This window comes from Carassius gibelio, chromosome B17 (genome assembly GCF_023724105.1).
Source record: "Carassius gibelio isolate Cgi1373 ecotype wild population from Czech Republic chromosome B17, carGib1.2-hapl.c, whole genome shotgun sequence".
Taxonomy (NCBI): Eukaryota; Metazoa; Chordata; class Actinopteri; order Cypriniformes; family Cyprinidae; genus Carassius; species Carassius gibelio.
Window position 1 is genome coordinate 27,949,115 of NC_068412.1, and position 20,403 is coordinate 27,969,517.

The window sequence follows — 20,403 nt, forward strand, 5'->3', positions numbered from 1 at the left end:
AAAAATACAGAAAAAAAATGTAATCTTGCAAAATTTTATTAGAATATAAAATAATGACTTCTACTTTAATATGCTTTAAAATATAATTTATTTTTGTGATGCAATGCTGAATTTCCATCAGACATGACTCCAGTATAAAGTGTCACATGATTCTTCAGAAATCATTCTAATATGCCGATTTATTATTAGAATTATCGATATTGGCTACACTTGTGCTGCCAAATATTTTTTTAAATACTTTTTTTCAGGATTCTTTGATTAATAAAAAGTTAAAAAGAGACCGATACCACTTCTTCCTGTACTCGCCCGATACCGATATTTTTGGTACTTGCCGATACAGAGTACCGATATTTTTATTACATTTGTAAATTTAGTAAATATCGGGTACAGAAACCAAAAGAGTATGTATAATGTTAGCTGGTTAACTTAATTTATTAAATAGAAAATCAAACCAAAATGTATGCAGACACCTTCAGCATTATCAAAGTTTATTCTCTTTAGTTTAGAAGATGGTAATAAAATATGACAAGAACTCAGAGTTAAACTGTGTCAGAACAAATTCATCTTGATAATGTTTGAAAGCTTTGCTAGAAAGGTATGTTATGGATAACAATCAACCAAACATTTTCAAACACTTAGTCGTGCAGGCCTTAGTCTTAATGATTGTCTGTAGTCTCCTGGGCATGCTGTCATCCAGCTTCATGCAAACCTGAACATAAAATCTTTTTTCCCAGACTTGGTCTAAATGATTTTTGGTCTCCAATTTGTATCAGTTTTACTGGTAGTCCACTGTTTGAAGAATTCTTGGGTATAATTTGACAGTTTACTTTATTTTGCTATCCTCACTTACATAAATGATGTATAGTGCACTGCAATACATCAATACATATACAATACAATACAAAAATACATATATATCCATAAGAAAAAATAAAATAAAATTGAATAAAATACATGCTAAATAAATCCTCTCTCTCTCTCTCTCTCTCTCTGGCTCGCTCGCTCTCTGTCTCGCTCGCTCCCTCTCTCTCTCGCGCTCTGTCTCTCGCTCGCTCCCTCTCTCTCTCTTGTGCTCTCTCTCTTTCGCTTGCTCACTCGCTCTCGGTCTCGCTCGCTCTCGGTCTCGCTCGCTCTCTGTCTCGCTCGCTCTCTGTCTCGCTCGCTCCCTCTCTCTCTCGCGCTCTGTCTCTCGCTCGCTCCCTCTCTCTCTCGCGCGCTCTGTCTCTCGCTCGCTCCCTCTCTCTCTCTCTCGCGCTCTCTCTCTTTCGCTTGCTCACTCGCTCTGTCTCGCTCGCTCCCTCTCTCTCTCTCGCGCTCTGTCTCTCGCTCGCTCCCTCTCTCTCTCTTGTGCTCTCTCTCGCTCCCTCTCTCTCTCGCTCGCTCACTCACTCTCTGTCTCACTCACTCCCTCTCTCTCTCGCACGCGCTCTTGCTCCCTCTCTCTCTCTCTCTCTCTCTCGCGCTCTGTCTCTCGCTCGCTCCCTCTCTCTCTCTTGTGCTCTCTCTCGCTCCCTCTCTCTCTCGCTCGCTCACTCACTCTCTGTCTCACTCACTCCCTCTCTCTCTCTCACGCGCTCTTGCTCCCTCTCTCTCTCTCTCTCTCTCTCTCTCTCTCTCTCGTGCTCTGTCTCGCTCGCTCCCTCTCTCTCTCTCGCGCTCTGTCGCTCGCTCGCTCCCTCTCTCTCTCTCGCTCGCTCCCTCTCTCTCTCTCTCGCACTCTCTCTCTTTCGCTTGCTCGCTCGCTCTCGGTCTCGCTCGCTCCCTCTCTCTCTCGCGCTCTGTCTCTCGCTCGCTCCCTCTCTCTCTCGCGCGCTCTGTCTCTCGCTCGCTCCCTCTCTCTCTCTCGCGCTCTCTCTCTTTCGCTTGCTCACTCGCTCTGTCTCGCTCGCTCCCTCTCTCTCTCTCGCGCTCTGTCTCTCGCTCGCTCCCTCTCTCTCTCTTGTGCTCTCTCTCGCTCCCTCTCTCTCTCGCTCGCTCACTCACTCTCTGTCTCACTCACTCCCTCTCTCTCTCGCACGCGCTCTTGCTCCCTCTCTCTCTCTCTCTCTCTCTCTCTCGTGCTCTGTCTCGCTCGCTCCCTCTCTCTCTCTCGCGCTCTGTCGCTCGCTCGCTCCCTCTCTCTCTCTCGCTCGCTCCCTCTCTCTCTCTCTCGCACTCTCTCTCTTTCGCTTGCTCGCTTGCTCTCGGTCTCGCTCGCTCTTGGTCTCGCTCGCTCCCTCTCCCTCTCGCGCGCTCTGTCTCTCGCTCGCTCCCTCTCTCTCTCTTGTGCTCTCTCTCTTTCGCTTGCTCACTCGCTCTGTCTCGCTCGCTCTCTGTCTCTCTCTCGCGCTCTCTCTCTTTCGCTTGCTCACTCGCTCTCGGTCTCGCTCGCTCCCTCTCTCTCTCTCGTGCTCTGTCTGTCGCTCGCTCCCTCTCTCTCTCTCTTTCGCTCTCTCTCTTTCGCTTGCTCGCTCGCTCTCTGTCTCGCTTGCTCTCTGTCTCGCTCGCTCCCTCTCTCTCTCGCGCGCGCTCTGTCTCTCGCTCGCTCTCTCGCTCACTCCCTCTCTCTCTCTTGTGCTCTCTCTCGCTCGCTCCCTCGCTCTGTCTCCCTCGCTCGCTCTCTCTCTCTCACTCGCACTCTCTCTCTTTCTCTCTCGCTCGCACTCTCTCTCTTTCTCTCTCCCTCCCTCCCTTGCTCTCACGCTCTCTCTCTCTCTCCATACCGTTATTTTTTTAAGTATTTAAAAAACATTTAGTTTTTCTCTGTGCTGTACCGAAACGATAACGTTAAAACCGTTGTATATACCAAACCGTCATTTTTGTGTCGTTACACCCCTAATGTTATAAGTATTATTAATCAATCAAAACTATGAAGTGTTAACATCTAGTTTTAATAAATCATCACCAAGCAGCAGCTCTGTTGAGGGAAGATTGTTCATTAATGATGTGCAGCCACTAAAATACTTATTGATCTTCTCAAACACACGTCAGCGTGTCACTGTTAGCGTGCTGCAGGAGGTTCTGGATGAAACCCGTCCTGTGTGTTTCCTGCAGTGTAAGATCCTGGAGCAGCGCATGGAGCAGGGGATGGTGTTCACCGAATACGAGCAGGTGCCCAAAAAGCGTCCCAACTGTGAGTGCACCATCGCTCTGATGCCCGAGAACAGCGACAGGAACCGCTTCCAGGACGTCCTGCCCTACGACGACACGCGTGTGGAGCTGGTGCCCACCAAAGAGAACAACACGGGCTACATCAACGCCTCGCACATCAGGGTGAGCTCGAGATACACTACAGTATGACCATGACCATGTGTCCGAATCGAGAAATGATTCAGCCTCGATTCTAAGAGTTTCCGAATCTCGTTTCCAAAACCTTAAACACACTTGAACCTAAAATAACCATTCATAAAATTCAAAAAGGTTGAAGAGAATTACAAGGGTGTTCGCAGTTGGCTGTTTACATTAATCTTGCGTCATAAAAGCACAATAAGATGAATTGAAATTACATGACTCGAGAGCTCTTTAGCACTCTTCTTCATGAGCATTTGAGTGTGCGGATAAAAACTAGACTAGAGCGCCATCTGCTGTTAAAACATAAGCCTCTCAGAGGAGCCACAATGCATTCGGAAAATCTAAGAAACGATCCACGAAACGATTCTGCATCGATTTATCGTCCCAGCCTTAATGTATAGAAGCTTTACATTGATGCTTCAGATCACTATATTAATATTTAGGATTAAGGCTCAAAATGCTGATAAGACTTTTAATAATCATGATAATATTTATGTATGTATTTATTTAACTATTATTATTATTAAAAATAGTATTATTAATATTCTGCCATGAAGGTCATTGTGCAGATAAAGAAAAAAGTAATCTTGTAAGTTTTATAATAATAATTGCTGTTATTATTATTATTATTATTAATAATAATAATAACGGTTATAATAATAAAAATAAAAATAATAATGATTATTATTATCATGCCCTAAAACACAGTATAATGTAGTTATGATAATGATATTTTTTTAACCATGTTAAACTTGAGTATACTAATATAATATATATATATATATATATATATATATATATATATATATATATATATATATATATATATATATATATATATATATATATAATAAATTGTTTAATTTATTTGAGAGAAGAAAAACAATTATGTAAAAAAAAATATTTTATTATAATAATAATGCAATAATAATGCATGATCATGCAGCATCAAACCACAATCATAGAGATCTGAAATAAATGTACATAACTTTTAAAAGATTTCTATTTGAAACTGTTGAACTTTACAAAATTAGGTTAGCATGCGCGTCTTGTGATCCTTAAGAAGCATGCTAAATGATATTGAAATCAGGCATATAATAGCCATAGAAGTACTTTATTATTATTATTTTCTGATTTAGGTTAATTTAGGCTTGCACATAATTGATCTTTTTTTATTCATGAACTTAAAGGTCTTAAAGTGCTTGAACACCAAAAATGGCTGATTGCAGCTATATTTGTGCTGTTTTGACTCCGATCAATCCTCTTTCATGATGTGTTTTCTGCTGCTGTGTTGATCAGGTTACGGTCCGAGGGAAAGAGTGGAGTTATATCGCGTCTCAGGGTCCGCTCTCCAGCACCTGCCAAGACTTCTGGCAGATGGTTTGGGAACAAGGAGTCTCCATCATCGCAATGGTTACAGCAGAGGAGGTGACGGTGGAAAGATCATTAACGGAGTGTCACTCTTGAATCTGATGTGTAAGTCATTGTTTTGTGTGCCGTCCTGCAGGAAGGGGGTCGAGAGAAGAGTTTCCGCTACTGGCCTCGTCTGGGCTCTCGTCACAACACGGTTACATACGGGCGATTTAAGATCACCACACGCTTCCGCACAGACTCGGGGTGCTACGCCACAACGGGGCTGAAGATCAAACACCTCCTGACGGGACAGGAGCGAACCGTCTGGCACCTGCAGTACACCGACTGGCCCGACCACGGCTGCCCCGAGGACTTCAAGGGCTTTCTCTGTGAGTACAGCACAGATACCGGCCTTTCTTTATACCAAACCATGCTGTTTATGGCACTCCAGATGCCTAGAGGATCTGCATGTGAAGAAATAAAGACATCAGTGTCTGGTTTTGTTAACCAGATATAACACCGTACAGACCAAAAGTTTGGAAACATTACTATTTTTAATGTTTTTGAAAGAAGTTTCTTCTGCTCGTCAAGCCTGCATTTATTTGATCAAAAATACAGAAAAAATAGTAATATTGTGAAATATTATTACAATTTAAAATAATAGTTTTCTATTTGAATATACTTTTAAAAAGTAATTTATTCCTGTGATGCATCGCTGAATTTTGAGCATCATTCCTCCAGCCTTCAGTGTCACATGTAACATCAGTCGATCACATGATCATTTAGAAATCATTCTAATATTCTGATTTATTATGAGTGTTGGAAACAGTTCTGCTGTCTGATATATTTGATCAATAAAAGGTTAAAAACAACTGCATTTATTTAAAATAAAATAAGAAAAATTCTAATAATATATTTTCTTTACTATCACTTTTTATCAATTTAACACATCCTTGCTGAATAAAAGTATTGTTTTTATTATAGAAAAAAGAAAGAAAAAAAATTACTGACCCCAAATTACTGAGCAGTAGTGTATATTGTTATTACAAAATATTTATATTAAAAAAATAGCTTCCTTTTTTTTTTTTTTTTTTTTTTTTTTTTTTTTTTACTTTTTATTCATCAAAGTATCCTAAAAAAATGTATCACATGTTCTGAAAAAATATTAAGCAGCAGAACTGTTTCCAACTTTGATCATGAATCATCATATTAGAATGATTTCTAAAGGATCATGTGATAATGATCCTAAAAATTCAGCTTTGCATCACAGAAATAAATGATCATTTAAAGTATAATAAATGTAAAAACAATTATTTTAAATTGTAATAATATATCACAATATTACATTTTTTTTCTGTATTTTTATCAAATAAATGCAGCCTTGATGAGCAGAAGAAACTTCTTTCAAAAACATTAAAAATAGTAATGTTTCCAAACTTTTGGTCTGTACTATATATATATATATATATATATATATATATATATATATATATATATATATATATATATATATATATATATATATATATATATATATATGCAGAAATTAAACATGCATTATGTATTACAGCTAAATATGTTTATACAAAAAATAAATGCATAACATTTTAAAATATGCAGTATGTTGTTACATTTCTTTGTATAGTGCCTACAAGTTATTTCAAAATCTTAGTGCGTTATTTCAGTTTTTGTACATTATCATAGTTTTATAATTATGAATATAACAATATTAAACCTGTAATTATTTATATATATAATAGTATCTTTTTTTTGTCCTTCTGATTTTGGTGTAAAGCATGACTTGTTAAGTTTGCTTCAGATAATCCCGACAGTGTTATTCAGCACCATTATAATGATTCAAGAAACCGTATTTTGATGACGTTCGTATCATGCATGACTTTAATCTTCAAGAAGAGTGTTTTCTTGCGGCGTGTCCCTCTGCTGGCCTCTTTCTGTTGTGCAGCGTTGTGTTTTCTCTCCTGGCGTGGCTCTCTAAAGCGCTCTATTTCTGTGTCTCAGCGTACTTGGAGGAGATCCAGTCTGTGAGGCGACACACCAACAGCTCCAGCGACCCAAAGAACACAAACCTTCCCGTCCTGGTGCACTGCAGCGCAGGGGTGGGACGCACTGGTGTGGTCATCCTGTCTGAGATCATGATAGCTTGTCTGGAACATAATGAGGTACATGTGTCCTGTGCTTACAGTGGCATGAACGCATGAGAGATTTAGTGCTTTTCACCAGCTTTTCTCAGGGCAGAATGGTGACGGTTACCAGGGTAAACAACACGCACTTCTTACCACTGGCAGAAAAATAAATGTTACACTTATTATTCTTTAAAAATAATTAAAATAAAACTTATTTGTAAACTTTATGGACAAAGCAAAAAATAAAATGTGTGTTACTGAATATCTGATAACAGTAAAAAAAAAAAAAAAAAAAAAAGTAATATTATAATTTTATTTATAAAAAAAATTATAAAAAAAGATCTATAATTTTTTGTGTACCGTTTTTATATAACATTTTTCAGATGAATGAACCAGTCTGATATCTCTGAAAACAATTTCATATAAAATATGAAACACTTGAGACTCGTAATTAAAGTAATTTTTATGTCAAATATTTCTAGCAAATAAATTAATCCGTCTGATATCAGTGTGGAAACAAAACTGAGACTTGAGTTAAAAATTAAAAACTCACAATTATATATCTAATAATGTTTTGATTATTATACTATAATGTTTTAAATATAAAGTATTTTTCAGACTATAAGTCGCACCTGAGTATAAGTCGCATCAGTCCAAAAATACGTCACGACAAGGAAAAAAACATATATAAGTCACATTTATTTAAAACCAAGAACTAAGAGAAAACATTACCGTCTCCAGCCGCCAGAGGGCGCTCTGTGTCTTCAGTGTAGACTACAGGAGCACTGAGCAGCATAGAGCGCCCTCTGGCGGCTGGAGACAGTAATGTTTTCTCTTGGTTCATTTCTCTCGGTTCATTTCTCTCAGTTCATGTCAAATTAATTTTGATAAATAAGTCACACCTGACTATAAGTCGCAGGACCAGCCAAACTATGAAAAAAAGTGTGACTTATAGTCCGGGTAATACGGTAACTAACATTTATATATTTTGTTTCTATTAATTGTTTGACTTTTTATTTTTTGTTATTGAAATAGTTTTATGCGAAGCTCTTAGAATTATCATTGCATTTGACATTTGCTTTACAAATAAACTTGCATTGCATTGTTTATTTATTTAATATGATAAAACACATAATTCTGTCTGGCCTTATTCAAAACTGCTGTGAAATACTCCTGTTTTGATACTGACGTGTCGCTGTTTCCCGACAGATGCTGGACGTCCCGACCGTTCTGAACTTGCTGCGGCAGCAACGCATGATGATGGTACAGACGCTCTCACAGTACTCCTTCATTTACAAAGTCCTCATTCAGTTCCTGAGAAACTCCAGACTGATCTGAGACCAGCGCTGGCACAGAGGAGCCTCTCACAAGCCCTCGGTCCCCGTCGGAGCTTCCTCACAGTGTTAGTGACGGGGCAGTAATGAAGGACGCTGCGGCGCGCTCTGCTTTACCAGTATTATTCACTGTGGGCTTGTACACGGATGTCAGTCCCAGCACTTTTATTTAGCTGTACATAGACACGAAGGACGCAGCTCTCTTATTTAATATGATACGCTGAACTGCAGTGGTTCTTTTATACCGGGTGGGATTTTATTCGTTTACGCAGTGTTCCAGTAATGGATTAATTTGACGAAAAGCCCAAATTTGTTGCTTTGCAGTTATGCTGAAATGCAAAAAAGGCTTGCTTTTCTATATGCAAAATATCTAAATGCTAATTTATTTTCTTGAGATTTACATATTTGCGTCATGGGACGTCCAGTGTTACAGTGAAGCTGTTTTTTCTTGAGATTTTACCATTTAACCCTTCGAACGGGTTTCGCCGATCAAAAGTTTGCGTCTCAAGTTTGAATGCAGCCAAAGACGTGAGGGTTTATTTTCTGATCGCAGACGCAACCTATAAATAATTTACACTATGTATTAAAACTGCATATGGAAACTGTATTCTACATATATGCTTTCTCATTGCATTAGAGATGATTTTGTATTTTTCCAGCTCTTGCCATATTTCCACCAGCATTCAATAACCCGGCACGCCAAAGAGTGTCACAAACTGGACTTCTGCATTGGAGTGAACAATAGTGTGGGTTTATTGTGAACGGTTTGTGACCTCATTATCTTAAACACAGTGGCTATGATGGTTAACCAAAGAGTTTTCACCATATTGAATTCTTTGAGTCTTAAAACACTGAATCTGCATTATCCATTCTGTTTCGGGAGGATCTGAAGGAGCAGAATGTGCCATAGCAAATCATTAGGCCCTTTGCGTTTTTTAATTGCAGTAAGGTCGTTATGTACGATAAAGCAGTGCAGACTGATGCTACATTCCACCATAATGGTGCTGTTGCATGCTCTTAAAGGAATAGTCTACCCAAAAATACTCACCAATTGGTTCTCTGCAGTGAATGGGTGCCGTCAGAATGAGAGTCCAAACAGCTGATAAAAACATCACAACAAATGTTGCCATGGGTGAATTTCACAGAACTTTCCAGAAGCATCCAGGTCATATTTCACTACAAAATTAAAAGAAAAAAGCAATGCAATTTAAGTAATACAATACATTGCAAAGTGCCATTGAAAATATTTGTTGAACTGAATTAAATGTATTGCTTACAGAAAGGACGATGTATTACTGAATTTCAGTAATGAGGATGAGCTTTCTTTCACATGACAGTGATTAGAATTTGAGGGCAAATAGTTGCTTAATTGTTATGGGGGAAAAAGCTGAAAGATTTAATTGTCCAAGAATGGGTTACAGTATAAAATGAATTATATTATTTTATTTAACTTTTTTGATTTTGGGTTGAAATATGATCAGAAATGTTTTTGATAGGAGTCACTCTCTTTATTCAGTTCTGACTGGTGACTAAAACAACAGCAGTGTGTCCTTTTTGGGCTTTGGTTCAACCGTAATATATAAATAAATATATATATAGTGAAGGACAATCCCTTTTTCACATTATCCTGTGCATCGGAATATCATGGAACATTAATTTAAAAACCGAACATATCCACAGTTTGAGTTCCTTCACCATAGCATCAATACTATGAATGAGGTAAAAGTATTTTTAAGTGTTTTGGAGTACACTCAATGTTGGTCTCAAACCTTCTCATCGTTCATGTTGAGTTCTGTTGGTTTAGATTCAGACAAACTGCTGCGGTGTTTGAGGTTTGCTCGTGTGAATGGACAATGATCAGTGTTCATCTGAACTGGAAACCTGAACTTCAAGACAATAATGTACAAAGCTGAAAACTGGACTGTTAAAGCCCTTCCCAGAGCTGCTTTTTGGAATACATGTATCTTAATAGCAGATATTGTTTATATTGCTGATTTTAAGTGTTATTTACTTTTAACCACAAACTAGTAAAACTGATGTTTACCCCGGATGGATTCTCATGTGTTTCGGCATCATGAGTGCATGTTCTGATGATGTACAGCGATCAGAAGAGCTAAATTATATCCCTTTGTAAACAACTATATTTTTCTTTCAGAAAATAAATATTTTAAATTGTTAAATTAATGCTTTGTGTCTCTGACTTTTGCATGGTTTAAATGCGTTAATAAAATTTTTAGAACATTGATGTAATGGTATTGACAAATTTATTTTGCAGTAGCAATGCTATTTTAGGATTATATGTAATGCATTTTATTTATATTTATTATAAATAATAAGTTTAAATTTGTAATTAGCTTATATTTTCATATATTTAGTTTATCTTAATTGAACTTTTATTATTACCATATTATTTCATTGCCATTTTAATTCATTTTTATATATATTTTCATGACTGTAATTATTTTTTGTCATTTTAATACTTCTATATATAGAGGTGCGTCTCTATAAATTAGAATGTCGAGGAAAAGTTTTTTATTTCAGTAATTCAACTCAAATTGTGAAACTCTTGTATTAAATAAATTCAATGCACACAGACTGTTTAGTAGTTTAAGTCTTTGGTTCTTTCAATTGTGATTATTTTGGCTCACATTTAACAAAAACCCACAAATTCACAATCTCAATAAATTAGAATACTTCATAAAACCAATAATAATAAACATTTAGTCAATTGTTGTTCTTCTGGTTTAGATCCTACCTGTCCGATCGCTACCATTTTGTTTACTTAAATGGGAAGTCATCTCATTTATCACCAGTAAAATATGGAGTGCAACAAGGATCCGTCCTAGGTCCCCTTCTATTTTCAATATACATGTTGCCCCTTGGTAATATTATTAGAAAATACGGAATTAGCTTCCACTGTTATGCTGATGATATTCAGCTATATATCTCAACGAGACCAGATGAAACTTCTCAATTATGTAAGCTAACGGAGTGTGTTAAAAATGTAAAAGATTGGATGACCAATAAGTTTCTTCAATTAAATTCGGATAAGACAGAGATATTAATTATTGGACCAAAAAACACTACACAGAATCTTGTAGATTACAATCTGCAACTAGACAGATTTACTGTTACTTCCTCTACAGTCAGAAATCTAGGTGTTATATTAGACAGCAACTTGTCTTTTGAAAATCATATTTCCCATGTTACAAAAACTGCATTCTTCCATCTTAGAAACATTGCCAAGCTACGAAACATGTTATCTGTTTCTGATGCAGAAAAGCTAGTTCATGCATTCATGACCTCTAGACTGGACTATTGTAATGCACTTCTAGGTGGTTGTCCTGCTTCGTCAATAAACAAGCTACAGGTAGTCCAAAATACAGCAGCGAGAGTCCTTACCAGGTCAAGAAAATATGATCATATTACCCCAATTTTACAGTCTCTGCACTGGCTACCTATTAAGTTCTGTATCAGTTACAAATGATTATTACTTACCTATAAGACCCTAAATGGTTTAGCTCCTGCGTACCTAACTACGTTACAATCCATCACACTCCCTAAGGTCACAAAACACTGGTAGTTTCTAGGATAGCAAAGTCCTCTAAAGGAGATAGAGCTTTTTCACATTTTGTTCCCAAACTCTGAAATAGCCTTCCTGCGCATTCTTATTCTTTAATTTTCTGTAAAATTGCTTTGTAATGATTTGTATCGCAAAAAGCACTATACAAATAAACTTGAATTGAATATATGAAACCATGTCCCTACATATACATACAAATACAAAAAAAATATTCTGCAAATCAAGACATTTTATTAGTTAAATGTATAATATAATTGAACGTTTAATTTAGATTAAATCTCCAATGTATCCCAGCAGCCACTAGAGGTGGGCATGTTTCATGTGATATATATATTTTTGTATGAAATTATCCTAATTCCTAATTGATGAGAAACCAAGGACTGTGCTTTATGTGATGTACTGTATTTCCTGTCCTCTGGTTCTGTTTGATGTTGATTTGTGTCAAGTTGAATAATGAATGTTTTGTGTGACTATGTTTAAAACATTTGACTCATGAGTGAGATTGGTCTGGTTGGTCCCTTATTTTATGTAGCACTTAAAAGTCAGTGGGATAGGCGCTATATACAGGCACCCAACATGGGGTCCGAACCCATGACCCTATGACTAAGAGTCTTATGCTCCGCCGACTGAGCTAGCTTGGCCACACACTGGCATCGGTCTGGACTTTAAAACCTTTTGTGAAGTCAGGGGATGGACTTTCGATAAACTGAAAAATGCTCTTCAAAAAAACACCGGTGTTGGCATTCCCTGACTTTACAACAGGTTTTAAAGTCCAGACATGCGCCAGTGATGTCGGGTTAGGAGCTATGTTGACTCAGGATCATGACAGAGCTGAACATGTTATTGCTTATGCTTCGAGACTTATACATGGGGCTGAGAAGTCCTATTCCAACCCCGAAAAAGTATGCCTTGCAGTAATTTGGCCAGTTGGAGAAATGGAAACATTTTGAAGTATTTACAGATCATGCTGCTCTTACGTGGGTTTTTCCCAATCATCCCCGTCCAAAATTTCGACTGACCAGGAGAGCTTTGAGATTACAAAGCTTTGATTTCACGGTCCAATATCGGAAGGGACAATGTAATGTAGTACCCAACACACTTTCTAAGAGTATACCTTAAGTCAAAAAGGTCACATTGCTATTTGTCAGGCAACCAACATCGGGTTGGACTTCCCTATTAGCTGGGATGAAATTGGAGGTGCTCAGAAACCAGATCCCTTACTTCAGCCTTTATGGGAAATGGCTACGTTGTCAGTAACAGACCATACCCGCATTCATTATGTCATACAAAATGACTTTTAGTTGTGTGCCCAACAAACATCAGGGTGAAACTAAGCAAATAATTATACCATTGGCATCAAGTGAGAAGTTACTACAATTTGCCCATTCCAGTCCCTTGAGTGGACATCTTGGGCGGATAAAAACTGAGGAGTTTACTCCATGTGGTCTACTGGCCAGAGAGACGCAGGGGTCAGGGTTTAAAGGGAGTTTTGAGTAAAAGTGTATAAATGGTCTTGTTTAGCTTGATCCTAACATTAGAGCTAATGTACAGTAGCTACATATCAGGTGGAGTTCTTAATGACTACTGTTTGGGGGGACAAATTTAAAAAAGGGGAACCTTGTGCTGACCCAGGTTAGCAACTAGAGGACGGATAAGAACGCACAACTTTGGTTTAATAGTGTGAGGAAAAACTGGTAAGAGGCATGTAATCCCGGATTCTGCCAAACCAAAGCAATACAGAGACAAAAAGATACCTCGAGGTTCTGCAAAGTTTATTAAAAGCACTAGATTTTCATGACCATAGTAACTTCTCCACTAGAAACCACAGTCTGCTCCCCAGAGACAGCCTTGATATGGGTGTCTCTTCCTGAAAGAGAAACATTAGAAGTGAGAACGCACTTAAATGCTCAGTTCCTCTTGTCTAGAAAAAGCAAGAGCTCACGTTTTCTGGTGCAGCTTTGCTCACAAGAGCCAGATGATGGATGGCACACCTCTGTACTGCAGTGGATGAAGATCTGACAGGGAAGAAAGAGGCTCAAGTCATAGAATCCACAAGTAGTAAATATACAAATGTTCAAGTAAAGGGGGGCATACGGTTTCCTGCAGAGCAGCCAGTGATGCTGGATCTACAAATGTGAACATCTTCACAATGAAGCGCTTGTAGTGGGTTGGGAACTGAAGTCCAGACGATCCAGTCACTGGAACCAGTGTAGTCAGATAGCGATCATCCCGGTAAGGGCATCTGAAGACAAAAGAGAAGGCTAGAAAGGGTCTCCCAGCAGACTAACTGGATAGAGATTGGCTGTACACTCACCCGTCGATCAGAAGGTCCCACTGGGGGAGACTGAGTGGATTGGGGGTTGAAGTCGCCCAACAATGTCCCAGCATTAGGACAATGTTGGGATCAGTCCTCTCCATAATGTGCACCTCAACATACACCGGCTCCCGCAGGACTTTTGTGATGGGATAATCAGCGTCACTGTAGTAGGACGTGTAGGCCTCATCCCCTGAGGAACAACACTGGGGTTTAACCAGACTCCAGTTATAAAGGCTTTAGGGAGACGCAGGACAAGACCTTACCTTCAGCACAGCCTTTGGTGACACATTGGCCATTGGCCAGTCTGAGCTCCACCCTGAGAGGTCCAGGAGCAGCTACTGGTGGAGGTGGAGGAACAGAGTTGACCTCCACAACCAGAGCTTCCACAGAAGTTCCTGAGTATCTACACTGGAAGAGAAACCTGGACGACACACAGCAAACTTCTAGCACTTATCAGGGATTAGGGTTCACACCAAGTCATGGATCACCTACTCAAAATGACTGTCCCTTGTGATGGAACCATACGGTCCAATCTCCACTTCATACGATGAGGTCATTCGGTTTTCATACACCACATATCCGCTGTCCTCCTTTGAATAGGAACAGTGTCAGCATCCAGTCCATCATAAGCCATGCAGAATAAAACCAGTAGCAGCTGCTCACCATCACGCTCGTGCCACATGCGGTCACAGGGAACTGGTATATAACAAAGGAAGGTGTGGACCCCACAGGAGCACAAGGTGGGTCATTTCCACCCAGTAGATGAACCGAATCCAGACTCAGTCGAGGCAGAATAACATCTCTAGACACCACTACCACAAACTGACCATCTCTAATACACTGGACAGTCACTAGAACAAGGTACACGTGAAGGTTAAATACAGAGAATCAGTTTAACACGAACAGAATCAGATGGAGAACACTTACCCGCCCTCCCATAGAAACACTGCTGTCCGTTAAAGCAGCAGTTGATAGCCTCACACTCAGCACCACTGATCCCAGGTGGACCACATTGGATCTGCTCAAAGTCAGCTACAACACATTTATCAAAGGGCTCTGCCTGCACTACTGGCTTCGGAAACTGTTGTTTAACTGGCTTCATAATCTGCGGCTTAGATAGTTGTTGAACTGGCTTCTGGAGAGGAAACTGCTGGTTAGTTAGCTGTTGAACTGGCTTCTCGAGCGGAAACTGCTGGTTAGTTAGCTGTTGAACTGGCTTCTGAAGAGGAAACTGCTGGTTAGTTAGCGGTTGAACTGGCTTCTGAAGCGGAAACTGCTGGTTAGTTAGCGGTTGAACTGGCTTCTGGAGCGGAAACTGCTGGTTAGTTAGCGGTTGAACTGGCTTCTGGAGCGGAAACTGCTGGTTAGTTAGCTGCTGAACTGGCTTCTGAAGCCGAAACTGCTGGTTAGTTAGCTGTTGAACTGGCTTCTGGAGCGGAAACTGCTGGTTAGTTAGCTGCTGAACTGGCTTCTGAAGCGGAAACTGCTGGTTAGTTAGCGGTTGAACTGGCTTCTGAAGAGGAAACTGCTGGTTAGTTAGCGGTTGAACTGACTTCTGAAGAGGAAACTGCTGGTTAGTTAGCTGTTGAACTGGCTTCTGAAGTGGAAACTGCTGGTTAGTTAGCTGCTGAACTGGCTTCTGAAGAGGAAACTGCTGGTTAGTTAGCGGTTGAACTGGCTTCTGAAGCGGAAACTGCTGGTTAGTTAGCTGTTGAACTGGCTTCTGAAGAGGAAACTGCTGGTTAGTTAGCTGTTGAACTGGCTTCTGAAGTGGAAACTGCTGGTTAGTTAGCTGCTGAACTGGCTTCTGAAGCGGAAACTGCTGGTTAGTTAGCTGTTGAACTGGCTTCTGAAGAGGAAACTGCTGGTTAGTTAGCTGTTGAACTGGCTTCTGGAACGGAAACTGATGTTTAGGTAGTTGATGAACTGGCTTCTGGGGCTGGAACGGCTGGTTAGTTTGCTGGACCATCTGAAGCGATTTACTCCACTGTGGAACAGCATTACAAAAAGCACAAACCAACAAAATCCGAACCAAACACCAACTTCCAGCCATTGTTCAACAGCTAAACACAAAGTGGAGATACTGCCCTTTGGTCTTTTTGTATTCTACAGATTTCAGCTAATTAACAATAGTCCCTCCCTCATCGTTAACAACTGGGTGATTCTCATTAGATCTCAAGATTTAATTCTTATTGAAAAAACGCTTATAACAGCAACACAGAGGCTGCGTCCATATCTTCACTGACAGCTCCCTCAAGTCTCGTTCACTCAGACGTTGAACATTCTTTCCAAATCTTTATCTTCATCTGATACAGGCTCAAACATATCAACTTGGATGCCTAATTTCTCCATTGTTTTAGCTAGACAGAAGAGGTCGGCGCTGTGAAACAGCCAATCAGAGCAGAGCTCAATGTTATTATTCATGACCCTTCCAAATAATTCTAGGGACAAATCACAGGGTTGTAATTGGACATGTAAAACCGTTTCTGCAGAATTTTTGCCCGAACCCAAGCCATGTACCTTTTATGTACATAGCATTTAAAATATTGTATCAATGCATTCTATGGCACATTTAACTGGGATTATGAACTCATATTTTGGGCCGGAAGCAATAGTTTGAATTTGGATTCAAAACAATGGATTGGTTTCTTATAAACACACAGCCTTTCCCTTCACAAGACAGTAATTGATGTGAATTACTTGTGGATTATTTTGATATTTCCTGGACTGTGCCCAGCTGGTGGAATGATCTCCCAATCTCAATTCATACAGCTGAGTCTTTACTCATTTTCAAGAAACATCTAAAGACTCATCTTTTTTCGCCTGCACTTAACCTTCTAACACCAGTACTTTTCCTTTTCTTGTCTTTTTCATTTAATAAAAAAAATAATAATAATAATATATACCTGGCTATAAAACCCATCTGATCAAGCTTAATAAATAATGGTAGCAAACCCTCTATTAGTTTGGTTAGTATATGGGTAAATATTTGCACCATCTACCATGATGCTGTAAATTTCACCAATCTGAGCTGTGCCAAAAAAAATAAACCTCTAGAGGGAACACTTAGAGGCATTGCATATACTTGTTTGCATATTATGCAATAAACAAGATTTTTCAACTTTAAATGAATAGTCTTGACCTAACTCCACTGGGAAAAGTGGGTAGGTACCAATGCACTCTTGAGTTATTGGACTTTTAATGGTTGGGTGGTGATATTTTGTGCTACTGGCAAATTCCAAGAATTTAAGGTCATTGTATTGAGTGTGTTTCCCAATATGTGTGTTTTTTTTTCCCCCTGGACCAAGACGGGGATTGCAGGTACATGCATGATTTTGAGTTGAATAGGATTGCTAAATGAAGTGCACTCCCAGTTTTAAACCTGTAAGCATCAACTTTGGCACATTTCCCACTTTTGGAGTTATTTGTGTGGGTTATTTGTAGGTCTTTTGCATTTAATATAGAAATATGGCATGCATCCTAAATTCAGATTAATTTTTATGGTGCCAAGCTTGCAGAACCTGATGTAATTGATTTTTGTGTAGTAGCAGCAGATATGTTATTCCTAAAAAATCGGGTTCATATTTAATCGTTTGGAATCCCACTTTTAACACGTGTTGGCTGGTCGTTAATGCATCATCTCAGGCATTTGGTTTCTTTCACTACGAATGTCGATATTTGAGTTTTGTACCATTGACTGAGCTCCCCATTTGGGTTTAGAGATCATTTTAAGTCAAGAACTAACTGATATCCATTATAAGCCATTTAAGACAGACACACATCATTTAAGAGTGCTTTAATTTATTTCATTATTTGAATACAATATGGAGCTGAAACCCAATTTTAATATGTAAAGCATGAAGACATGCATGGACCACCATGGTCTCAGGTTATGACCTTAACACTTTTTTCCTTTTTGCTGCTCACATGCAGGTCCCTTTTTCCCATGATCCCCTCCATGACTGTGACCATGATCGTGCCCATGACCATGACCTTGTCCTTGCTGTCCTTGCTGTCCTTGCTGACATTTCCCTTTTTCTTTGCCTTGGCCTTTTCCATGCTTCTACAAGTAGAAGTAAACTCAGAGTTACAATCTGTCATTGGAACTGTTAATATGCAAAAAGTGCAATCATTTTCCACCATTAAAGTTTGCTCTTACCTGTGCACATTCATCTCCTGTGCTCTATGAGACAGGAAATATGACAATCGGATTAGCATACAATGGAAAGGTTATTTAACTATTTGTATAGAAATGTAAAGAGTGTGATATTGTCTTCATACCATGGAGCCAGAATCTCCGCAGCCCTGTAAATATACAGAACAATCACGCATTATTCCTTAAAACTTACAGTTAATGAATCAATCTACAGATATGCACTATTCAAATGCTAATAAAATTTGCAATGCTAGAGAAATTGTAAATATCTTACCTGGTGTTGTTCTGCAGAAGACATTTGGAAAACAGAAACGACCATTAAGGCATTTAAGTGCAAATATCTTCAAATTGTCATAAAATGCCACAAACAGAAAAATATCAGTATATTTATATCAAATATGACTTACGTGGGTTACTCATGTTGAGATTTTCAGATATTCAGCACGTCTGTAAACACTAAACAACGAAAAAGATCCGTAAGCAAGATTTCTTCTGCATGCATGTTCGATTTATATTTATTTGAATATTTCATAAGATAAAATCCTTAATGAGTAAAATTAGTAACTTTTTCAATCTGTTATTGGTCATCAAATGCTCCCATGAATCGTGCATTTGACAGCTATCTGATGGCGCTAATAAATGAGCAATGTCTTACCTCTTGTCTCGTCTTGCTCTCTGTCTGGAAATGCTGTTCTCGTGCTTGTATTTATACGTTGCATCCACCCTGAAGTGACACAGATACCTGCTCATCCACACCCAAGAGTGGATAAACAAGTCTGTGCTCACATAAAAACTGAGCTGAATGTAAAATAAATATATTTTTGGTATCCACTGCATTTCTTCAAAATGTCTTAAATGTGTAAATTTGAATGAACTATGCACTGATCGCTAAATGAATCTATGCAAGTTCCTCTAAAAATAAATGTCATGATCCGTAAGCTATCTTATCAGTGCATGTTAAAACATGTGAATTTCAGTGTAAATATTCTGACTCTGTTGTAAAATGTTTTGTTTTGTTGTTTTTCTCCACCCATGGAGATAGGAATGTTATCATCCCATTGATGCAACACGGATAGAGGAACACCCAAAAGAGTTCGATCTTCCGAGATGTCAGCTAAATTCAATTTACAATTTGTGGTGGGTTTTACTTAAAAATTTGAGAAGATGCATGCAAAACATTATATTTTCAACTTTTTTTTAAAGCAATTATCTTTCATAATGCAATCTACAAAGTTTTTCATAAAAAAAAATAATAATAATCAAAGGAAAGCAACATAAAATTTGAACCGATCTTCATTTGCATATGAGCTAATTAAAATGAGGGTGTTTTACATCTGTAATCCTTCTCATCAGATGATCTTCTACACCCATTAAACACATCCTCATTCATTAAGAATGAATCAGTAATTACATTCAGCAGTGCAATTATGCATTAAGGCATGAAAAAAAAAAACAGAAAAACAGAAAAAGTGTTTTTAAAAAAAAAATGCATATATAAGTTTCATTTAAAAAGTAACATTATTATATAATATTATATAAAACAAAGAGCAGCATTTGTTTGTGAATGATGTATTTAGTGTTACTTAATATGCAAATGACAAAAAAAGTAAAGAAAGTAAAGTTGTTTCATGCAAAAGAGAAATTACATATAAATTAAACAGATTAAATAAATATTCTTTACGTCTCAAACTGGAGAAACAAAGGCAATTTTGGAGCTATTTTGAAAAGAGGATGTAAAAATGAAGTTTGAATATTTGTAAACTGACACTGCGTTGAGTTTAGATGAGCATTGAAAAGATAACAGTGTTTAAATGGTATATATTTGTCTTATATTCTTCTGAAATATAAAGCATTGGGCGTTTGCTCTGTGAATCTGGATTAACTCGCTCTGCGTTTGTGAAGGGTGTATGAAGAGTCGCATAAAGGCTTGTATTATCTCTAATTGATTTAATAAAAGATGTTTAAAAGGTTTCGAGAGATTAATCCTGACACAGTTGCTCCTGCAGTGTTCTTATTCATAGACACATAATTGTGACTGTAATTATATTCGTACACAAATATGATCTCAGCTTTTGTTTTGATAGCTGCAGAACTTCATGCCAAGAAGATGAATGTCCTGCACCATGATCTTTAAAGACCAGATAATGAACTGCAGGTTTGGTCATAATTATCATTGAAGAACACTGTCACACATCGATGCAAACTGATATGTGGTCGCTAGGGTGTTCTGGGTGGTTGCTAGGTGC

General features: G+C 38.5%; 3 protein-coding genes across 4 annotated transcripts in view; 1 reads left to right on the forward strand and 2 right to left on the reverse strand.

The window, feature by feature from the left end:
• LOC127976358 (tyrosine-protein phosphatase non-receptor type 21) overlaps nucleotides 1-10,285 on the forward strand; it is a 28,280-nt gene extending 17,995 nt beyond the window's left edge. For both annotated transcript variants that reach the window (XM_052580723.1, XM_052580722.1), the window contains 5 exons: nucleotides 3,034-3,252; nucleotides 4,570-4,698; nucleotides 4,778-5,012; nucleotides 6,643-6,803; nucleotides 7,977-10,285. In XM_052580723.1, coding sequence (XP_052436683.1) covers nucleotides 3,034-3,252; nucleotides 4,570-4,698; nucleotides 4,778-5,012; nucleotides 6,643-6,803; nucleotides 7,977-8,105 — 873 coding nt within the window. In that variant the 3' untranslated portion in view covers nucleotides 8,106-10,285. The remainder of the gene's footprint in view (nucleotides 1-3,033; nucleotides 3,253-4,569; nucleotides 4,699-4,777; nucleotides 5,013-6,642; nucleotides 6,804-7,976) is intronic.
• A 3,150-nt stretch (nucleotides 10,286-13,435) lies between these two features.
• Nucleotides 13,436-16,077, reverse strand: LOC127976359 (zona pellucida sperm-binding protein 2-like). Its single transcript, XM_052580724.1, has 8 exons — nucleotides 14,929-16,077; nucleotides 14,665-14,852; nucleotides 14,494-14,591; nucleotides 14,265-14,422; nucleotides 13,999-14,191; nucleotides 13,779-13,926; nucleotides 13,627-13,699; nucleotides 13,436-13,551 (listed from the first exon to the last, which is right to left on the reverse strand). The coding sequence occupies exons 1-8, from the start codon at nucleotides 16,052-16,054 to the stop codon at nucleotides 13,469-13,471; spliced, it is 2,067 nt and encodes a 688-aa protein (XP_052436684.1). The 5' UTR covers nucleotides 16,055-16,077; the 3' UTR covers nucleotides 13,436-13,468.
• Nucleotides 16,078-17,785: 1,708 nt separating this feature from the next.
• On the reverse strand, nucleotides 17,786-18,409 carry si:dkey-248g15.3 (uncharacterized). Its single transcript, XM_052579766.1, has 3 exons — nucleotides 18,283-18,409; nucleotides 18,161-18,184; nucleotides 17,786-18,064 (listed from the first exon to the last, which is right to left on the reverse strand). Exons 1-3 carry the CDS (start codon nucleotides 18,331-18,333, stop codon nucleotides 17,900-17,902), a joined length of 240 nt encoding a protein of 79 aa, XP_052435726.1. The 5' UTR covers nucleotides 18,334-18,409; the 3' UTR covers nucleotides 17,786-17,899.
• Between the last annotated feature and the right edge of the window lie 1,994 nt (nucleotides 18,410-20,403).

Coding starts and splice junctions, on each gene's coding strand:
- LOC127976359 (XM_052580724.1), bottom strand. CDS start 16,054: ATGGCTGGAAGTTGGTGTTTGGTTCGGATTTTGTTGGTTTGTGCTTTT. Junction 13,927..13,998: donor TGGGACCTTCTGATCGACGG/GTGAGTGTACAG, acceptor TTTTGTCTTCAG/ATGCCCTTACCGGGATGATC. Junction 13,552..13,626: donor GCAAAGCTGCACCAGAAAAC/GTGAGCTCTTGC, acceptor TTTCTCTTTCAG/GAAGAGACACCCATATCAAG.
- si:dkey-248g15.3 (XM_052579766.1), bottom strand. CDS start 18,333: ATGCGTGATTGTTCTGTATATTTACAGGGCTGCGGAGATTCTGGCTCC. Junction 18,185..18,282: donor GCGGAGATTCTGGCTCCATG/GTATGAAGACAA, acceptor CCTGTCTCATAG/AGCACAGGAGATGAATGTGC. Junction 18,065..18,160: donor CAGGAGATGAATGTGCACAG/GTAAGAGCAAAC, acceptor TTCTACTTGTAG/AAGCATGGAAAAGGCCAAGG.